General features: G+C 32.9%; 1 protein-coding gene across 4 annotated transcripts; it reads left to right on the forward strand.

Annotated features, from left to right (window-relative positions):
• Positions 1 to 1,511: 1,511 nt before the first annotated feature.
• On the forward strand, positions 1,512 to 19,450 carry LOC134246227 (beta-hexosaminidase subunit beta-like). 4 transcript variants are annotated; one of them, XM_062728550.1, is made up of 12 exons: positions 1,512 to 1,919; positions 6,540 to 6,652; positions 6,824 to 6,934; positions 7,045 to 7,146; positions 8,482 to 8,587; positions 9,158 to 9,362; positions 9,524 to 9,610; positions 9,925 to 9,997; positions 10,366 to 10,540; positions 15,393 to 15,483; positions 18,245 to 18,349; positions 19,321 to 19,450. In XM_062728550.1, the coding sequence occupies exons 1-12, from the start codon at positions 1,544 to 1,546 to the stop codon at positions 19,388 to 19,390; spliced, it is 1,614 nt and encodes a 537-aa protein (XP_062584534.1). In that variant the 5' UTR covers positions 1,512 to 1,543; the 3' UTR covers positions 19,391 to 19,450. The 4 variants fall into 4 exon arrangements, with proteins under 4 accessions (XP_062584534.1, XP_062584535.1, XP_062584537.1 ...); XM_062728551.1 differs by lacking the exon at positions 10,366 to 10,540 and adding an exon at positions 11,477 to 11,651; XM_062728553.1 differs by lacking the exon at positions 10,366 to 10,540 and adding an exon at positions 13,722 to 13,893 and having other exon boundaries at positions 1,513 to 1,919.
• The last annotated feature ends 305 nt before the right edge of the window (positions 19,451 to 19,755 follow it).

Raw genomic sequence — 19,755 nt, forward strand, 5'->3', positions numbered from 1 at the left:
ATTGAAGTTATCACAACACGTGTATCAATCGAACACGTGTCTATCTGGTGTAAAGGAAGAGTGTCGGTCTGATTGGTTAAGGTATTTATAGAATACCTGTTCTACAGGTATTCTGTTAAAGCGAGCACGCCTTAGCATGTGTAAGATTTAAATGCCATTCGAAAGTGCAGTACATTGCCCCGCCCACCCACCCTCACAAGTATCATGTTTGTTTTATTAATTATATGTTTTTGTTTTGTAGAATGGATGCGTTGTCAAGGAGGAAAGTTGGAAATGTATTAATTGTATATAATATTAAACTGCACTTACGAGAGCGCTTCTGTACCTACCTATATACGTGTTGTTATTCATTTTATAAATTATTTATGTTCGTTTGAGTGGAAACAAATAAGAACATAATCGCTTTTATAAAAAAGAAAGAAAAACATCACAATTACTCAATTTTTTTTAGTTTCTTTTATAATTACTTTCCCCTATAAATTAGCGTGCTGAGGATGGTATGATTTCAATTTTATTTACTGGATCTTACTTTGGATGTTCATGTTAAGCAATGATTCAAAACATAATAAATAAATCTCTTTTTTCTTGTAGACTACGGACATGCAGAGAGATGCATTCAAAAATACATAAGGATAGTAAAATGAAACGCTTATGAGATAAATATAAGAATAATCTTATAGATATCTAAGAGAAAAAAGAATAGCCCGTGGCTCGATGGGAATGGATTGAAACAGATATGCAGAATGCGCGTTTCCTTACACGTCACGTGATGGAATTTTAGTATTCACAGAGTTACCTGGGTATAGAAATCACGTGGTTAATTATAATATTCAATAGGTAACAACGTGGTCAAAATGGCCTGTATACTATAGAGAAAGTGAACACACGAAGAAGCAGTTTTTTTCTCTTTTTAACCATCAGCGCATGTTTGTCTATTAATCTCCTTTTAATATGAGGTAATATATATAAATATACAACTACCATAAAAAGGAGATCAATAGACAAACATGCGCTGACTATGTATTACGCTTGTAAAAAGATGGGCGTACTCATTATCCTATGGTGATTCCAGAATATGCGATGACCCCTCCCTATAAAAACGACTTCGAACTTCGTTAATACGAACTTTTAATTAACGTAATTACACAAAGTTGCAGTTAAGACATTGACCATTTCTACCATTGAAAGAGAAATGCCCATTTTAGAAATTAATTATGTCGCAATTTCTAAGTTTCCTTAAGTGCAGTCATCCTTTCAATAAATATGAAAAGAAATCCTATGTAGGAAAAACTAGTACTATTTACCGCTTTTGAGCAAGTAACAATGCTGATTCAATATAATAAACCCCAATTTATTGAAACTGTTATGCTTTAAACATGTTCAATGTGCCTGAAAACGTTTAAGAAATTCTGTGCATTGATAAAAAGAAATCGATGAAAAACCGAAATCCGGGACAATCGGGATTTGAGAAGACTAGATTTACCGCTAACCTCGGCCAAGTCACGTGCTCTTTGTTTCTCATGTGACTACAATATCCACAAATATGGCGGTGCTAGTCTGCTTTCTGTTTGTTCATTTTCTTGTAGGATTAGTTTACAGCAATGGTGAATACCAAAGGGAAAAAACTGTGTCGGTTCTAGCAACTACAGGAATGCCATGGCCCCTACCTCAGCAATATTCATCTACACCAGATGTTTACACAATAAACCGGAATGCATTTAAATTTAAAGCGACTGGTCAAAGCTGTGATATCTTAGAATCGGCCTTCTTTCGCTATCAGACAATTATCTTCGGATTAAGAGAAGAAACACTGAGATTCCATCCGAAGAATTCTCTTCAGGCTGGTTCTCTTACAGCGTTGAATGTCAACGTCAAAAACAAATGTGACCGGTATCCATCCCTTGGAATGGATGAATCTTGTAAGTAAAACGCCCCTCCCCCTTTCTTTTGTTCATTGTTATCAACAATAGCAGTAACAGAAAACAAAGTTCTCAAGTGTTTTCAAATTTGTTACACCAGAGACACTTGAATATATCTTTACAAAACAACTAAAATATTCAAAAATTGAAACACGTTTGAAAAAAAATTCACATACAATGTAGATCATGTAGATCCAAGTATCCGGATCTTATTGAGCTGAGAAAAAAAATTACAAGTCTAGCAGGTCTGGTGTTCATATAGCCTGTACTTCGCGTTGTGTTTATTTTTTGTTTTGAGACGACTTTCTGAATATAAGACCTCTACATTAGATTATACCTTGGAAATATTTGTAAATTGTAATGAACTATAAAAGAAAATAAGATTAACAAGACTTTACAATTTATTACCAATCTTACAGTACGTTATAATAGTGCACAATATGAAGACCTTAATTCCCAAACCCAAATATGGCCTAACTTAACCCAAATATAGTCTAACCTAAGTAGTAATATAATTTAATTAAGACAGACGAACAAGGGACGATTCCAGTATATGAAGAGTTTAGCTAGCGAAACCAGCTGTCTCCCTCCCCGATCTAATAGTTGCATAGCTTTATATATGAAAAAGGAACAAAAGAAACTGTCAAAAACCTTATTGGCCGAAAGATAAAAGTGGGCGTTTCCAAATAAAACGTGGACAATTTACATCGGGATCGAAATGTAATAATTATGAAAACGTAAATAAACCTAATCTGTCACACAAGTAAGCCTTTCTGATCAAATCTTTTTTATTTTCCATTGTCAGTTGTTGTTGTCGTCTGTCATCGTTCATGTTGTTATCGTCTGTCTTTGTCAGTGCTGTTGATGTTTAACCTTTCACATTTTTGTCTTCTTCTCCAAGGGTCCGTTTTACAAAAGAATGTATGACTTAAGACCAAATTAAATTCTTCTTAAAACTATCTTTTTGATATTTTATTGAAAATGATTTCAATCTTATTTTAAAGGAATGTGGAAAGATATTTTTACACCAGCAATTTTAAACAGAAGTATGATTATTAGTTTCGAATTTACAATCATCTAAGATTTTGGACTTACATGTAGTCATAAGTTCTTTTGTAAAATGGACCCCAGAACCACTAGGCCAAATTCAGTTAAATTTGGCTCTTAATTGAGTATCCTTCGTAAATAAAATGGATTTAATTTAATTAAGTTTATACAAATGAAGGCCCACAGTTTCTTTCAGGGGAGGGGAGGGGGAGGGGCAAGTAAAAAAATTGTGAAGATTTTGTGGGGTAATTTAAAAATTCTATATTCTTTTCATGAGCCAATTGGTGAAAAACTTAAAGACCCAATTTTTTTACCGTACGGTTACCTGACGAGGGGGAGTGGCCCAAGTAACAGTGGTGTTATTTACCTGGAGACTCCCAATACCCAAGATGTTTAAAATCTGTATCCACGTAGCATTACACAGGAAGTCTGTGTCTGGTGATCAGGGTCAACATTCCATGTTTCGTGTCTAAATTTGAGTGAAATACTTGAAATAATTGAAATATTTCAATATAAAATTTATTTATAAATACTTTCAGCGATATCTAATGAAGAAAAAAGTTATGAAGAAATATTGTTTTTAAATTTTAAAAAAATGTAAAATTAAAGAAAAGAACACAGAGGAAAACTACAAAGTAAACATATCTTTTTTAAATAAACTTGTGTAAATATCAAAATTTAAAAAAAATAATAAAATATTCCATTCATAGGCCTATCCGTCGTGTGAACATATACAATGTACCGCGATAGGAATATTGCCTACATTCTGACCAACAATAGTGTCGAAAATATTCACCATTTCCAAGTGTTCGTGTGTTTAAAAATTTTTATTATTTGATAGATTTCTAAATATGCTTTTAAGAATTGATCTTTGGCTTTATATATTCACATTTTAATTTCGAATATTGTGTATCGACAGACGTTAGGAAATTCGAACTAAAAGTTACAATCTCGAATTGACATTTTATTTAAAACAGAACATGATTGTATTCATATATACATAGATAAAACATGGGATAAAGGAATTTTTTTGTCCACGCCGTTTGTGCTAAATATTTTTTCTTATTTATCATATTCCAATTTAAATCGGCAAATAGCGTTTCTGTGCACGAATCGGTTCAAATTCTACAGCAGATATCTTGGACGACATATCGCCTAAAATACAATATAGCCGTTGAGATTGAAAGCAAATATTTTACAAAGTCATGTTTTAATTATTAGCTCTTCTGAGCCAAAGGCTCAAAGAGCTTATGCTATGGCCATTTGTGCGGTGTGCGTCGTGCGGTGTGCGTTAACTTTTTAGAATATGGGCCATAACTCAAGAACCCCTTGGCCAATCATTGTCAAATTTGTCACAGGGTATCCTTGGCCCAAGGGCTACCTTTTGTACTAAAACTAGGGTTGTGACCCTAAAACAAGGGGAGATAATCAGGAAAATAAAACCAAAAGTACTGGTTGCTAAAAAATCTTCTTCTCCAGAACCACCGGGCAGATTTTCACCAAACTTACATACAAGGGTCAGGATATGTTGAAGATTAAAAATTGTTCAAGGCATGACCCTGGGGCAAAGGGCGTGGTCTCAAGGTCACTTCAAAGTTAACCAAAATTTACACTTCATAAAAACGGTAATATTTTGCTTACTATAAAGACTAGGATCATCAAATCTTGTAAGTTGATGCATCTTAGGACTTCACATCATGTTAACACAAAAGTAGGTCACGGTGACCTACTTTTTAAATTTTACGGGCTTTTGTTTTCAAATTGATTTGGAGGCATATTTTGGTTACTTTAAGGCCTATGATCATCAAACTTTGTCAGTTGATGCATCTTGGGTCCTTGAACAAGGTCAACTTAAAAGTAGGTCACCGTGACCTACTTTTTGAATTTTATGGCTCATCTTTTGTAAAACATTTATTCCCATTATTTCAGATACTGAGAGGTTTAGAATCACCTAATCTTGTAAGTTGATGCATCTTGAGGCCTTAAAACATATTTATGAAAAAAGGTCACTGTGACCTACTTTTTGTATTTTGCAGTCATTTGTTTTTCAATTTGTTTAAAAGGCATATTTTGAATACTTTCAGACCCATAATCATCTAACTTTGTCAGTTGATGCATCTTGGGTCTTCGAAAAATGTCAACCAAAAAGTAGGTCACGGTGACCTACTTTTGACATTTTATGGCTTTATTTATGTATCTTAGGTACTTTTTGGCTTAGAATCATCAAACTTTGTCAGTTGATACAACTTGGGTTACACGCAGAATGTCAACCAAAAAGTAGGTCACTGTGACCTAATTACGACATTTTATGGGTATATTTTAGTATGTTAGGTATTTATTGGCTAAGAATCATCAAACTTTGTCAGTTGATGCAACTTGGGTTTTCGGAGAATGTCGAGCAAAAAGTAGGTCACTGTGACCTAGATTAGACATTTTATGGCTATATTTCAATATCTTAGGTACTTTTTGGCTTAAAATCATCAAATTTTGTCAGTTGATGCAACTTTGATTATCGGAACATGTCGAACAAAAATTAGGTCACTGTGACCTAGTTTTGAATTTTTATGGCTATATTTAAGTATTGTAGGTACTTTTTGGCTTAGAAACATCAAACATTGTCAGTTTGAGGCATGTTGGGTTTTCAGAGAATGTTGACCAAAAAGTAGGTCGAAATGACCTACTTTGGATTATCTCAGGTATGTATTGGCTTAGAATCATCAAACTCTGATAGTTGATGCAACTTTTTTTAACATGTCGACCAAAAAGTAGGTCACTGTGACCTAGTTTTGACATTTTTTGGCTATATTTAAATATCTTAGGTACTTATTGGCTTAGAATCATCAAACTCTGATAGTTGATGCAACTTGGGTGTTCAGAGCATGTCAACCATAAGAAGGTCACAGTGACCTACTTTTGAATATATGAGGTACTTATTGGCTTAGAACCATCAGTCAATTAAAAAGGAGGTCACCGTGACCTATTATGGTATTTTATAGCTATACTGATTTCAGAAATATCTTCAGTCCTAACTGGCCAAGAATCATCAAACATTGTCAGTTCATGCATTTTAGGATACTTAGAGTTAGAGGCTTCAAATAGAAGTGATAGACTGTACAATTTATCAGAAGAGCGATTCAAGGCCCTTGGGCCTCTTGTCTACTCCAAATTGTTTTTGAAATAACATTTTACCAAGATCCTTTTTTTAACCCCCGTGTATACAAGGCGGCTACATGAAAGTGTTTGACGCTTGACCAGGCAATCGTTTTCAAAAGACACAAACTCAGACTATCAGGTAGCACGGGTAGCTGGCCTGTCAATCAAATCAGAAGCTATTGTTTTTTTAATGATTGACAGGCGGTAAATTATTGATCTTGAATCAGGTAGATTTTGGGGGCGTTAGCATAAAATTGGGTGTTTAAATGAAGTTTTAATGCTTGAAACTTTCTAGGGGGTGAACATTTAAGTTTGATGTTCAAATCATGACAACCAGGGTAGAGTGGGGACACTGAGCAATTAAATTTTTACATAGGAAAAAACTTGTGCTTTAATATTATCAACTATTCTGTCTTTTAGATAACTTGACAATTAGTGCAGCAGGAGCCACACTTAATTCAAACAGTGTTTGGGGTGCCTTAAGGGGGATTGAGACTTTCAGTCAGTTAGTCCTTCAACAAGATACAAATATGGTAAGTAATTCTGAAATTTCAACAATTTTATTTGGGATATGCATAAAAGTAAATTTCCATCATATGTACATCTATGTATATATATTAACTTTCTGTTTATTTTCATGTTTATATATTTTTTTCAGTAGTGCCTGTGAAATTTAGACATACAATTACATTATATTTTTGTAGTTCTTTGTGAATGGTACAACAGTATCTGATTACCCACGATTTCAACACAGGGGTCTCTTGTTGGATACCTCCAGACATTTCCTAGATGTGACTATCATCAAACAGAATCTGGTAATTTTATTCAATGATGAATATTTTTATTTAATTAGCGGTATTAAAATATTGATACTGCATATTTTAAAGACTATATATAGGGTCTAAATGGTTTGCCTTTCTTTCAGCTTGCCATGTCACAAAGTAAGTTCAATGTATTTCATTGGCACATCGTGGATGACCAGTCTTTCCCATACACAAGTAAAGACTTCCCTGATATGGCCTCAAAGGTAAAAATATTCTGGTTATTTCATGTTTTTTTTATTTGTGTATTAAAAAATGCACAGTTAAGTTAGGTCATTTTATTTTTCATTTCATCAGAGATTGACTGTAAATTTGTTATAATTGTGCTGAGAAGTAGCATAAGTACTAAAAATTATTTTACTAGCAAAAAACTTGATATTTATAAATGTTTTTAATTAATTTATCATATTGATCTGCATTCTGTTATGTATGTGAGTTAGATATTAACTGACAGTTTCAATTATCAAACAGATGGTCTCTAGTACCATTTGAATGGGCTCATTTGTCATATGAAATGATTCAACACGTGCAACTAGGTGTGGATGTGAAAAAAAGATTTCTATTTTGTATGGAGTTACTGTACACAGTTTGACAGGAATATCTGTGTCAGCTGTACATAATGTACAGTTGAACTTCAGTATCATGAACACAGCTATCTAAAAATCTAATTTAGATGACTATGACAAAGTAATTGGAAAGTTCTAATCACACATTTTTGAAAAGTATTTTACCCTCAATATTTTGAACCTAAGCTTGCATATCTCGAAGTTTTTTCTTGGTTTCATTGAGTTCTTGGAGATTCTCTGTAAAAAAAAAAAATCGTGCAGGTGACATATTTACTAAGAGAATGTATCGTTCAATTTGTATACTACATTTTTTAACTGAATTGATACTTATTTTTTTCATAAGGATCTTCTACACATACTTTACCCTTTTTTCTAATTCAAAGTATCTTGTGATTTGTTAATTGATATGCTACTAGGTCTGTCTATTAATATAGACTATAATATTAAATTATGCCAAATGAACTTACACTTTATTTTTTACACCTCTATTTTTTTATGAATTCGTTGCACAGAGAAATTGCAGAACAGAGGTTAAATTAGCCTACATGTATATATTTATATATGCATTTGAAAATATGCAAATACATGTACTTATGTGGAGAGTAATAAATTAAAAAAAGAAATAAATGTATGAACACAAATTCAAGGAGGAAGGATTATGTACAGGAAATATTAGCGCATAATCAAGAGTCGATCACCATCATCAGACAAGAAAGTTTTGTACATATATTACGTCTGTAATTTTTGTCAATATTAATCTTAAAGAAGCTTGTAATTTTGAACTCTGTAGGGAAAAAAATCAGAAATATACCAGGAAATGAGATAAAAAGTTCAAATACATAAAGAAAAAAAACATGGTTGAGCCTTCCATATCAAAGTACTGGTATCTGAGACACTTAAGTTTGGGATACACGTTTAACTGTAAATGAGAAGTTCACCTTAAATTTCTGATTTATCCCATTTTATGTATTTCAGGGTGCCTATGATTCTAGACATATCTACACTCAGGATCAGATTGCAGAAATCATTGAATTCGCCCGAATTCTGGGTATCAGAGTCATTCCAGAGTTTGATTCACCAGGTAGGGCTTTGGAAATACATTGTATTTAAGTCAAGTTTTACTATCTTCAACAATTTCTTTTTGTAAGAATTATTTAAGTGTGAGTGTGTGTTTCAGTTTTTATGGTTTTTCCTGATCAAAAAATGCTGAAGTCAACAAACTGTTTGTCATTTTTATCTATTCCACAGGACTATGGAATCATTTTAGTTTGTGGGGTGATATGTGTGGGCTGCAAAAATTTTACTTGTTGATAGGATTGGCAGGAACACAATCTTTTTTGGTATAATTCAGAAGATTCAACGAACTTATACTTTATCAAAGTTATCATTCTTAGAGATGTACACTCTAAGTGCATATAAGAATGATCGACCATGAAATCTAGAAATACCCCCACCCCACCCCCACAAAAATTATGATTCCACAACAATTGCAGACAAAAAGTGAAAATCATTTGCAATCAGTAATCCAAAATACATGTATATATGTGCACTTCAATTAATTTATAATAGATTTGAGAACGAAGGTAAATTCATTCTTTGTTATATTAATTGAGACCCATTTCAATTTCTTCTCTATTTTCTGTTTATTTAGGTCACTCCCAGTCCTGGGGTAAGTCCATCACAGACCTCCTGACCAAGTGTTACAGTGGAGGTAAGCCCAACGGACAGTATGGACCCATAGATCCCTCCCTGGAGACCTCCTACGGCTTCCTGTCCAAGTTCTTCGGAGAGATCAGTAGGGTGTTCCCAGATCAGTACATTCACCTGGGTGGTGATGAGGTCAACTTTGATTGCTGGTTTGTACATCTCTAGTACATTTGTATTTGCCATCCCTGTCCAGAATTTGTGGAATTAAAATGATTGATTGTTCCAAATACTTCTAAATTAATTCAAGAAATGAATATGATAAAATACGTCTGTCAGAATGGCGTAAAGGAATTGAATTTTCTTCTTTCAGGAAAAGCAATCCAAATGTGACAGCATTTATGAAACAGAAAGGTTTTGGAACTGATTATGCAAAGCTAGAAGAATATTATGTTCAAAGGTGAATGTCAGTAACAGGTTATTTTTAGAGTAAAAATGATATCTTCTAAAAGATTATTAATTTCAAAAAGATTTGTTCTACACAGTTGTTTTGATTGAGAGCACAGCTGCACTTGTGCCCACTTGTTACACACATGTACTCTTATTGTAATAGACTGTACTTATACCTAAAATTTGTGTATCTGTTAAAAAGAATAACCTTTAATATTAAGTTTATAGTTTTATTGCAGATGGGACTAAAATCTCTTTGTTTTTTGTAGGTTGTTATATTAAATACCAGGGTATGTAAAAATAACCTCTCTTGGTTGTTTGTAGATTGTTGGATATTGTGGGTGGGCTGAAGAAAGGTTACATGATCTGGCAAGAAGTAGTGGATAATGGAGCCAAGGTAAGAATCCTAACAAAGGAACATTTTAACTTTAATCATTTGATGTAACTGCCATGATTTCTGACAAGTATCCCTCTAAAGTTTACTTGCTTTGTCTGTCAGATCATTGTTCATATTTCCGAAATCGTGCATGACATTTATCATCAAATATTTCAATTTTGAATGGAATACAAAGTAATTGGAATTATTTAAATTTCTTAGAGAAAAGTTTTCAGTATTTTAGAGAAAATTTGAGTGTCCAAATTTATTATGAAGAAAATGTTATGAATTAAGAATAGTACTGAATAATGAATTATCATAAGGGAATAATGTGAATATGCTACAGGTTGTTTTCTGAAATATTCAATCATATTCCTGTGTGTTAACAGATTCCAATGGAAGCAATAGTAGAGATTTATAGAAATTCAGCTTACATGCTTGATGTGTACCTTACAACACTTAAAGGGTATAGGACAGTTCTTCAAGCATGCTGGTATTTAGACTTAATCAAATATGGTGTTCAGTGGCAGGCCTTTTATGCCTGTGACCCAGGAAACTTCAATGGTATGGATTTCATTACTGGAGCATTAAATGTATACACTTCTCCTCTAACTTAGATGCATTGCATTTTCCTTTCTAATGTTTTTTTTTTTAATTTTATTTGATATTGATGTGAAGTATACTAGCCATTCTAATATTTTCATTCTAATACAAAAGTTCCTTGTATAATTCTGTTATAACACATATTTTAATCATTTCCTGCCAATTTAGCTCGATTAGACTTTTTTGAATAAAAAAAGACTTAAGTGACAGACACAAAAGGACCAAATTCTAAATGAAAAATAGATGCACCTCTAAAACAACACAAACAGTAGAACACACCAAACTCACACCTGCACTTCTAAAGCACAATCACGGGACTAGGTTCAAGATGGATTACCGGTATTGTTTTCTACTCACTTTCTTACTTAAGGTTTGAGTTTTCCTGGGCATGCAGTTTTCCATGTTTGAATTCTGATAGCCTTGACAATTAAACTGATAAATGCTGTGTACATTCTTTTTGGCATAATTTACATCTTTGCATAATGGTAATCCCTTTCTTGAAGTTTGCAAATTCAAAACTCGTATGTGTATGCAAATACCAACATGTTTGTTCATTCATCATGTTTCAAATAAGGAAGGTTTTCAACCTATAGATGACTAAGCCAAAAATGATTTGAATGTATAGTTGTATTTCACAATTTGTTTTGTGCAAAAGGGAGGTGAGTGGGTGTCAAAGTGCCAACAAATTTTGTAATGTCCAAAAGTAACATTAATCCAGTTTCTTTCAGAATCTGTACATAAAAACAAAGTAAGTCTTAGGTGTAGCTTAAATAGCTTTTCAATAAGTTGTCTTTAAGATCAAATGTAGTGGTGGACAAAGCTTGTAAACTTGTAGAGGGTTGTCATACTTGGTTTCTCTCCTTTCTGACTTGGTTATATTTCCTCTTCTGTGAACAGATATCAAAGGACACAATTGTAGAGATATATAAAAATGAGAACTACATGCTCCATGTGTTTGAGGCGACTCTTAGAGGTTATAGGACTCTGCTACAGGCCTGTTGGTATTTAGACATTATCAAGTATGGCGTCCAGTGGCAGGCCTTCTATGCCTGCGATCCCCATAATTTCATTGGTATGATTTTCAGAAGCTTTATATGTTTGTTTCTGTTTTGGTTGTTTTCTTCTCTGATACTCTTCAACACTTTGTTATGCATTGTAGCTTTGGTATCTAGTAGCATTTTGCCTTCAATTATTGAATTGCAAGGTAAAATTAACGTAATACTTACTTTCCATTGTTAAGGCTAACAAGGAATGTTTATTGTTTAGGGGACGACCATTTGATCCTGAGGGGGGGGCCTGGCAAATTTTTTTGAGACGGATTATTTATTTTCATGCCTGTCGAGGACAGATTATTTATTTTCAAGATTATCAAGGACAGATTATTTATTTTCTTCTATGTCTTACCGTACCTTGATCAATTGATTCTAAAAGACTAATCATTTATATACAGGATTTGGGGAGGGGACAGGTATAACTTTGTTTATGCAAGAGGTCTGGGGCCGCTGTAAGGGCTCCAGTGGGTCCTGGGCGAAGCCCTGGTGGAGGCCAAGGGAGTACACCCCACCCCCACCCTGCCCACCCCCGACGCTCTTGGGGTTTCATGTATTTTAAGAGTAAAACCACGCACTATTATAGTGGTATTGGTTATTATGAACCAAAGTATCACATAATTAATACTGGTCATACCGTACTTTGAATGAAGTATTCAGTTCAGGAAGCAAAGCCACCTGAAGCTCTTGGGTTTTTCAATATGTATAAGAGTAAAACTTTTGTAGGAATTGGTTAGATGTGTACCAAAGTATGACATTATTAAGTCATATCATACTTTGAATGAAAAGGGCCCAGGGGGTGAAGCCCCCTGAAGCTCTTGGGTTTTTGTGTATTTTAAGAGTAAAACTAGGCACAAAAATATTGGTATTGTCCCAAAGTATGGCATTATTATTATTATTCGTATCATACTTTGAAATTTTAAGGGATGGCCTGGGGTTACATGTACGTCCCCCATAAATCCGCCAGTGTATATTTTGTATTAATTTATCTGGAAAGTATAATTATTCGACAAGAAAATTTATCTTTAATGGTGTATAAGAATTGGTTTGTATTTAAAGTAACTGTTATTTATCACACCTACTAAGTGCACATTGTCATGTTGATAATCTGACTTAAGTATCCAGTCTGGTAATCTGATTTTAAATACTATATTTGGTTCTAAAATGGCGAGCGAAGCGAGCCAAAAAAATTTTTGAATTGAAGACTTTTGAGATTAAATTACACGTAAATAAAAAAGGTATTTTTACAATATTTAATTATCAGAAGTCAAGGTCAGATTATTTATTTTCTCTGTAGTGGAGGACAGATTATTTATTTTCAACATTTTCAGGGACAGATTACTGTAGATCACTTAATTTTCGCGACACCTTATTTTCGCGAGATAGTCATTGACTCCTGATTAGCGAGACAAAATTTTCGCGAATTGTGGTTATTGCTCTATATAATCTTAAGGAATACTATTATACGCGAGAATTAAATTTTCGCGAGCACACTGTCTCGCGTAATTACGCGAAAATAAAGTTCTCGCGAATAAAAAGTGATTTACAGTATTTATTTCCAAAATCTGCCAGGCCCCCCCTCAGAATCAAATGGTCGTCCCCTTATTTCAAGTCTTATTCACATCAACATATGCAGTTATTCTACTTTCCAGGTTTATGCATCTGTCATTAAAAAAACTCATGTGATATCTGACATTCCCGTTTTTAACAAAATGTTACATAAACATGCTAGATTTTTTTTTGTAAAAAAAAAAGATGCATGAGGCATGCCATTATTGAAAAATATATTTAAATGAGCATGAGCAAGAATGAAATATATCATACCATTGAAGTTCATCCAGTAATCTTAGAGAATATTTCCTTTATCATTAAACCAAATTTACTTTAAAACTGTCCTCCGAAATTCATATTAGGAAATTCATTACAATGCAAATATTGATTTTGCAAAAAACAGGCAATTATTCACAATACATGTAGAGTATTTTTGCAGGTGTTCATCATCAATTGAAAAAAAAAAACAACAATATTAAACTAGTTAATACTTTTGTGTATCCCTTGCATATTTATTTTGAATGAGTGTTGAATTTCTGAAGGTTAAGCCAGATACAGTTGTGGAGGTTTGGAAGGATGGCTATCTACAAGAACTAAAGAAAGTTACTTCCCTTGGTTATAAAGCTCTTCTGTCCTCATGTTGGTATCTCAATGACATATCCTACGGAATAGACTGGCCCAAATATTACAATTGTGACCCAGATGATTTTTTTGGTACTACAGTGCAAGTACTCAAATTTCCAAATGCATTATATGGTTTTTGTATTTGACTTACTAATCTCTTAGAACTACTAACCATCCTACCATTGAAGTTATAATTGATAAAAAATTCATTCAAATCTGTAAAAAAAAATAGTATTGAAACTTTTTTTTTGGCTTAGGATGCCACAAACAACTATGCATCTGAATACCAGCAAGCTTGAAAAAGACCCTCTCCTCTTTTAAGTTTACAAATAATTTCATAGCAGCCTAAATTTTTAATTGTAATATGTAAATTTCACAAAAAGGTTCAACCAGACACAGTTGTAGAGGTTTGGAAGGGAGGCTACCAGGCAGAAATGAGCAAAGTTACGGCCCTTGGTTACAAAACTCTCCTATCCTCTTGTTGGTATCTTAACTACATCTCCTACGGATCAGACTGGCAAAAATATTACACATGTGAACCATATAACTTCAATGGTATGATATAAATAATGCCTTGTTGCCTTTGTAATTCAGTTAATGTCTAGTATGATCGTAAATTTTAGCGTTTCCCACCAGTTAGCTTGACGATATAACAAACAATGTATAATTACTCAGATTTCAAACTTTCTTATGTTCCTAGAAAAATTTCTTAAAATATATCTGATTAATCAAAATGGATTTGAATTTTTGTTGATCTCATCCATTTTTTTAAAAGGGGAGGGAGGGGGATCTCAACAAATCAAAAAAAACAAACAAAAATTTGGCAAATGTGTTTATATTCAGTTACTGTAAATCACTTTTTATTCGCGAGAACTTTATTTTCGCGTAATTACGCGAGACTATGCGTTCGTGAAAATTTAATTCTCGCTTATAAAAGTATTCCTTGCGATTATAAAGAGAAATAACAACTATTCGTGAAAATTATGTCTCGCTTACAAAGAGTCAATGACAATCACGCGAAAATAGGTGTCGCGAAAATTTAGTGATCTACAGTAAATTGTACTGAACTTGAGAATTTAAAATAGAAGTAAGTACTCTATTATTCAGCATTGTTGAAAAAGTGCTAGTACACAACACTTATAAAAACATTGTTCCTTATTTAGTTTAATCTGTACGGTTTCCCCTAAGATTTAAGCAAATTCAAGTTTGATAATATACAGTAAAAATAAAATATGTACGATATGTTGTTCAGCTATTATGAAATTATGCATGTTAGTCAAATCAGTATTGAATTTCAAGACTATTAGTGTAAATGCTAGTCTGCAGCATGTTTTCTCCTCTGCATTGCAATTCTGTTAAAGTTATTTTTTTTCTTGGTTTGCTGTCTTTTTTTCATTGTTTTTCTTTAAATGAAATTCATTATAATCCATTAAAATCATTACAATCTATTAAAAGTAGTACGAAATTCATAAAGTTAACTTAAAAATTGCACAATCAGTAACTCAAGTGCATTTTTGAATATACACCTAAATACAAATGTATACAACTTTTGGTGCATCTGTGACTGATATATCGACCCCAATTTATAGGAACCGCTGAGCAGAAGAAGCTTGTGATTGGTGGAGAGGTGTGTATGTGGGGGGAATACGTAGACAACACCAACGTACTCTCACGGACGTGGTGAGTGGTAGATATAGGAAAAAAAATCATCAGTAAGGGAAAAAAAATTAATGATACCACAACTATATATACATTATTAAAGGGAAGTACATGTATTGGGAAAGTATATATTAATTGGTACACTTGATGTAAACAAAGTAAAAATTTTAAATATTTAAGAGTACATGGAAGAAATTTCAAAAATTTGAAAAATTCTTAAATTTACATTACTTAAATCGAACAGAATTGGAAAATCACTATATTTTAGAAATGTAATTTGTACAGTAAAACTTGTATAGTACGAAGATGGAAATTGCAAATTCATGGATATAGTGAAGTTATCTTGGATCCCCAGCAATATAGAATTAAGGCCATACCAATTTCTAATATAGTTCGTCGGATTCGCCGCTTCAATTTTTAACAAATCAAAATTATAATATTAAAAAAATAAATTTCGCGCGCGCGTCCAAAAATATCCGAATACACTTTTTTTCTCGACTTTTTTACACAAAACGCATAAAAGACAGAAGCGCGGGAATTAGTGTGTGTTTGACTGTTTGTACTTTGTAGCATCTGTAAAGTTTTGCAAGATGCTTGTGTAATTGTTTGTATGTACCATGGGTGAGCAATTAGCATATCCAAACAACCGGGGCTACCATTTCTGGGGATCGGGCTAGTTGTTTTCTACAAGGAGGTAGCCCGTCGGGCTAGTTAAAAACATAACTATTCAAGCAATACAACAATGACAAGAACAATCGGTATTTTCACTTGTATTTGTCATAAAATTCCCAACCAGTTAAAATTTTCCAGACAACATGCTCATATTGTCAATGAATCTCCATAATTTTATCTGTTTTGTACTTCTATCTGACTTAAATACTTCCAAAAACGATCGTTTTTTCCTAATCCGAATTTCCTCTATTCCTCCATTTATGGTAGGGTGAGTTCACCATGCATCGGACACATACCTTGCTTCGGACAACTTTAGGCAATAAACTCTCTTTCAACTTATGAGTTCTGTGTATTTATTTGTTTCTGTCAGAAAGACCAAGATTTAAATTTTTTAATGATACCGATTGTGTTTATCATGTTTTGATAAAAATACCCCGCAAATGGCCTTGAAGTTACGTCATATTTTACATCATCAAAGGGGAATAACCCGAAATTTATGATTTTGCAGTTTTTAGAGTTATCGTTCTTTTAAATTCGATTTCCACGGAACGAGTCGGACTTCGGTGAATTTTGTCAGGGATTGGTAATTTTACACAAATTATTAATAAATTTCACTTCAATGTTTGTTTAATTCTTATTAGAGCTGGTTTTTAGTAGTATGCTATTTTCACCGTACATCGGACACAAATTAACCATGCATCGGACACTTTTCGATGCAAAGGTAAGTACTACCATTTTCATACAGAACCCAGCTGACAGCTTTTTTTTGCGAAAAAAGAAAATAAAAACTCTATATTTTCAGTCAAAATACAAGTTATCGATATATGACGTCTGGAATTTTACTCTGTTTATTTCTACAAACCAGAGTATGATAAACCATGAGGAAAAGGCGCGAATTACAGCATTTTAAAGCATTTCTTAGGCAGACTGAGGTCTCTAGAATCGTTCTACATTTGTGCAATAATATCGTCGATTAAATTACAGTTGAAGGTTATTTCTTAGATAAAAGATGAAAATATATCCATATCAAGGATTTTAAAGCATTGTAATAAAGGTATGATATTTTTCCGGTCTCCATACCGTCTGTCCGATGCAGGGTGAACAATGTCCGATCCATGGTGAATTTTCTGTTTTTTCTAAAAACTCGATTTTTGGGGATAATTTCTCAATAAACGGCATATAATTGTGTCCTAAATTGTTATTTTAATCACAAACTAAATGTTCAACTCCATTTTGATAATTTTCCGTCGGTAGCGATATCGCTAGAACTTGTTGAAGTACAAGGGTATCCGATGCATGGTGAATTCACCCTAAATACATGCAGATATCTCATTAAATTATTTACGATTATCCATTGAACTGTAAGATAAGTGTTTTGTGACTCACATAAGATATATTTCAAGTGTATTTAATGATTTAAGATGAAAACAAAATGAATTTGGGTTTTTTTTCCTAAATGAGCTAGTGCAATGATCAAGAAAAAGGGAAGATAATTCATTTAATAATTCATTTGATTTTTTTTTCATAATAATTTATGCATGATTAATATTGATTGTGAGAACTTTTAACTTTAATTTTAAAAGAATGACCCCAGTACCCTGACTTTTTCAGCAATTAATTTCTTCTCCAGATTAGTACGGTATTTATTTTAATTTTTGCCCCCCTGTTTGGGTTAGTAACTTTTTACTAGGGGCTATTAACTTAAAAGCTGCCACTAGCCTGTGGGAAAGTACTTGATTTTTTCCTCAATTGCACACCCCTGTGTACTATAGAAGAACTTAGAAATTTTTGCCACTAATATTAATTATATTCGCTCGCCTCATAATTTTGAAAACTGAAATAAAAAAATTAATATTAAAAAAATATTTTCGCTCGCTCGCCTCTCTTTTTATTTTTAAAAATCAGAAGAACTATGTTACAAATTGGTGTGGCCTAAGGAATTCCTTATACAGATATAAAGAAATACGGATATATTGAAGTAATTTCATAGGTCCCAGTGACTTTGTTAAAACCAAGTTTACTGTATTGAAGTATTGCCACTTTTAACTTGATATTTGTTTTGCTCCATAAATGATACTGTGTATCACAACATTGTAAATTTATCTCCCAGGCCTCGTGCCTCAGTGGTTGCAGAGCGACTATGGAGTGCTCAAGGTGTAAAAGATGCTAACGCTGCTGCCCCAAGACTGGAGGAACATCGCTGTAGGATGATCAAGTAAGGTCAAATTTTATGACTCAAAGTGAATCTGTCAGTTACATTTCAGCTACTATATATAGGGCTGGGCAATAATATCGATATTTCAATATATTGCAATACAATGACAAAAAATATCGTATCGCAATACGATTTTGTTTTATCGATATATTGGCAATATGCTTAGATTAAGGAATTTTGTCATTAAATATTAAAATAAACTAATGAAAGTTTGTAATTAAGCCAAACAGTATGACAGAAGTTGTTTTGTGGGAACATTTCAGAACATAACTTTAATGAAATCAACAATTTTTTTGTCAGTGTTGGTTACTTCTCATAGATATGTACATTCTGTATGTAAATTAAAGTAAATATAGTAAGAAAATGCCATTTAAATTACATTGAAAATATTGCAATACATATCGCAATACAGTTACAAATATCGCAATATATCGCAATACGAAATCTCCGGCCAACACCCAGCCCTAACTATATATTTAGGGGGTGCCAGTGATACACTGTCAACTAATTATTAGTATATGTCATTGTCATTGAAAAAACAAACTCTTTTGATCATTATATATTTAGGTAGCTTGGTATTTTTTGATTTCATGTGTACCCTTTGTCAAATACTCAAGGAATCTTGGAATATAGGTGATTAAAATTTTTTTGACTAATAGATGTAAAACTTTGCCCCTTTAAACCTATTAAAAAGTCCATGAAAATTAGCTCACACTAAAATTTTACCATAAGGAGGGGAATATGCACTTATTCTAAGCTCTTTCTTTGAAAAGCAGAACTTGCTTGTTGATTATTAGTGCAGTCATGTTTTAAAGATATTAAATATTCAGAAAATAGTAAGCATATACTGGATGTTAAACAGAAATACATGTAAATTGAAAAAATTGGATACAAAAGGAAAAAAAATGAATTTTGAAAATTTTTGTGTTCAAGTTATCTTCATTCTAAATGATAAAACTTTTTATTTTCAGGAGAGGTTTTCCAGCAGAAACAGTGAATGGACCAGGCTTTTGTCCCCAGGAATATTCAATACCAGTCTAGATAATTCTAGGACCCTATTCTCAAGAAGAAGAACACATACCAAAAAAACTTAAAAAAGCATTTCCATATTGTGCACTTAATGGAGAGTTTGTATATTTTTCTATTAGTGCTATATATATTATAGCATATTTATCTATAGGATCTCCCATGATTTGTAGTTGGATATGATTTTTATCCAATGAGTTGTGTGTTTTTTATCCCCTCGCCAAGGCTCGTGGATAAAAACACACAACTCATTGGATAAGAATCATATCCAACTACAAATCATGGGGGATTCTTTTTATCCCATGTTTAATACTTCACAACCAATGTTTTACACTGTTTCTATATTGGACTTCACTTTATTTTATTTTATCACTCTAGCA

This window comes from Saccostrea cucullata, unplaced genomic scaffold (genome assembly GCF_032062105.1).
Source record: "Saccostrea cucullata isolate Sc308-1 unplaced genomic scaffold, CSIRO_AGI_Scuc_v1 ctg205, whole genome shotgun sequence".
NCBI classification, from domain to species: domain Eukaryota; kingdom Metazoa; phylum Mollusca; class Bivalvia; order Ostreida; family Ostreidae; genus Saccostrea; species Saccostrea cuccullata.

Excerpts from the sequence above, each read along its gene's own strand:
- LOC134246227 (XM_062728550.1), top strand. The coding sequence starts at position 1,544 with ATGGCGGTGCTAGTCTGCTTTCTGTTTGTTCATTTTCTTGTAGGATTA. Across the intron at positions 9,363-9,523 it reads GAGGTCAACTTTGATTGCTG|GAAAAGCAATCCAAATGTGA; the intron begins GTTTGTACATCT and ends TTCTTCTTTCAG. Across the intron at positions 9,611-9,924 it reads GAAGAATATTATGTTCAAAG|ATTGTTGGATATTGTGGGTG; the intron begins GTGAATGTCAGT and ends GGTTGTTTGTAG.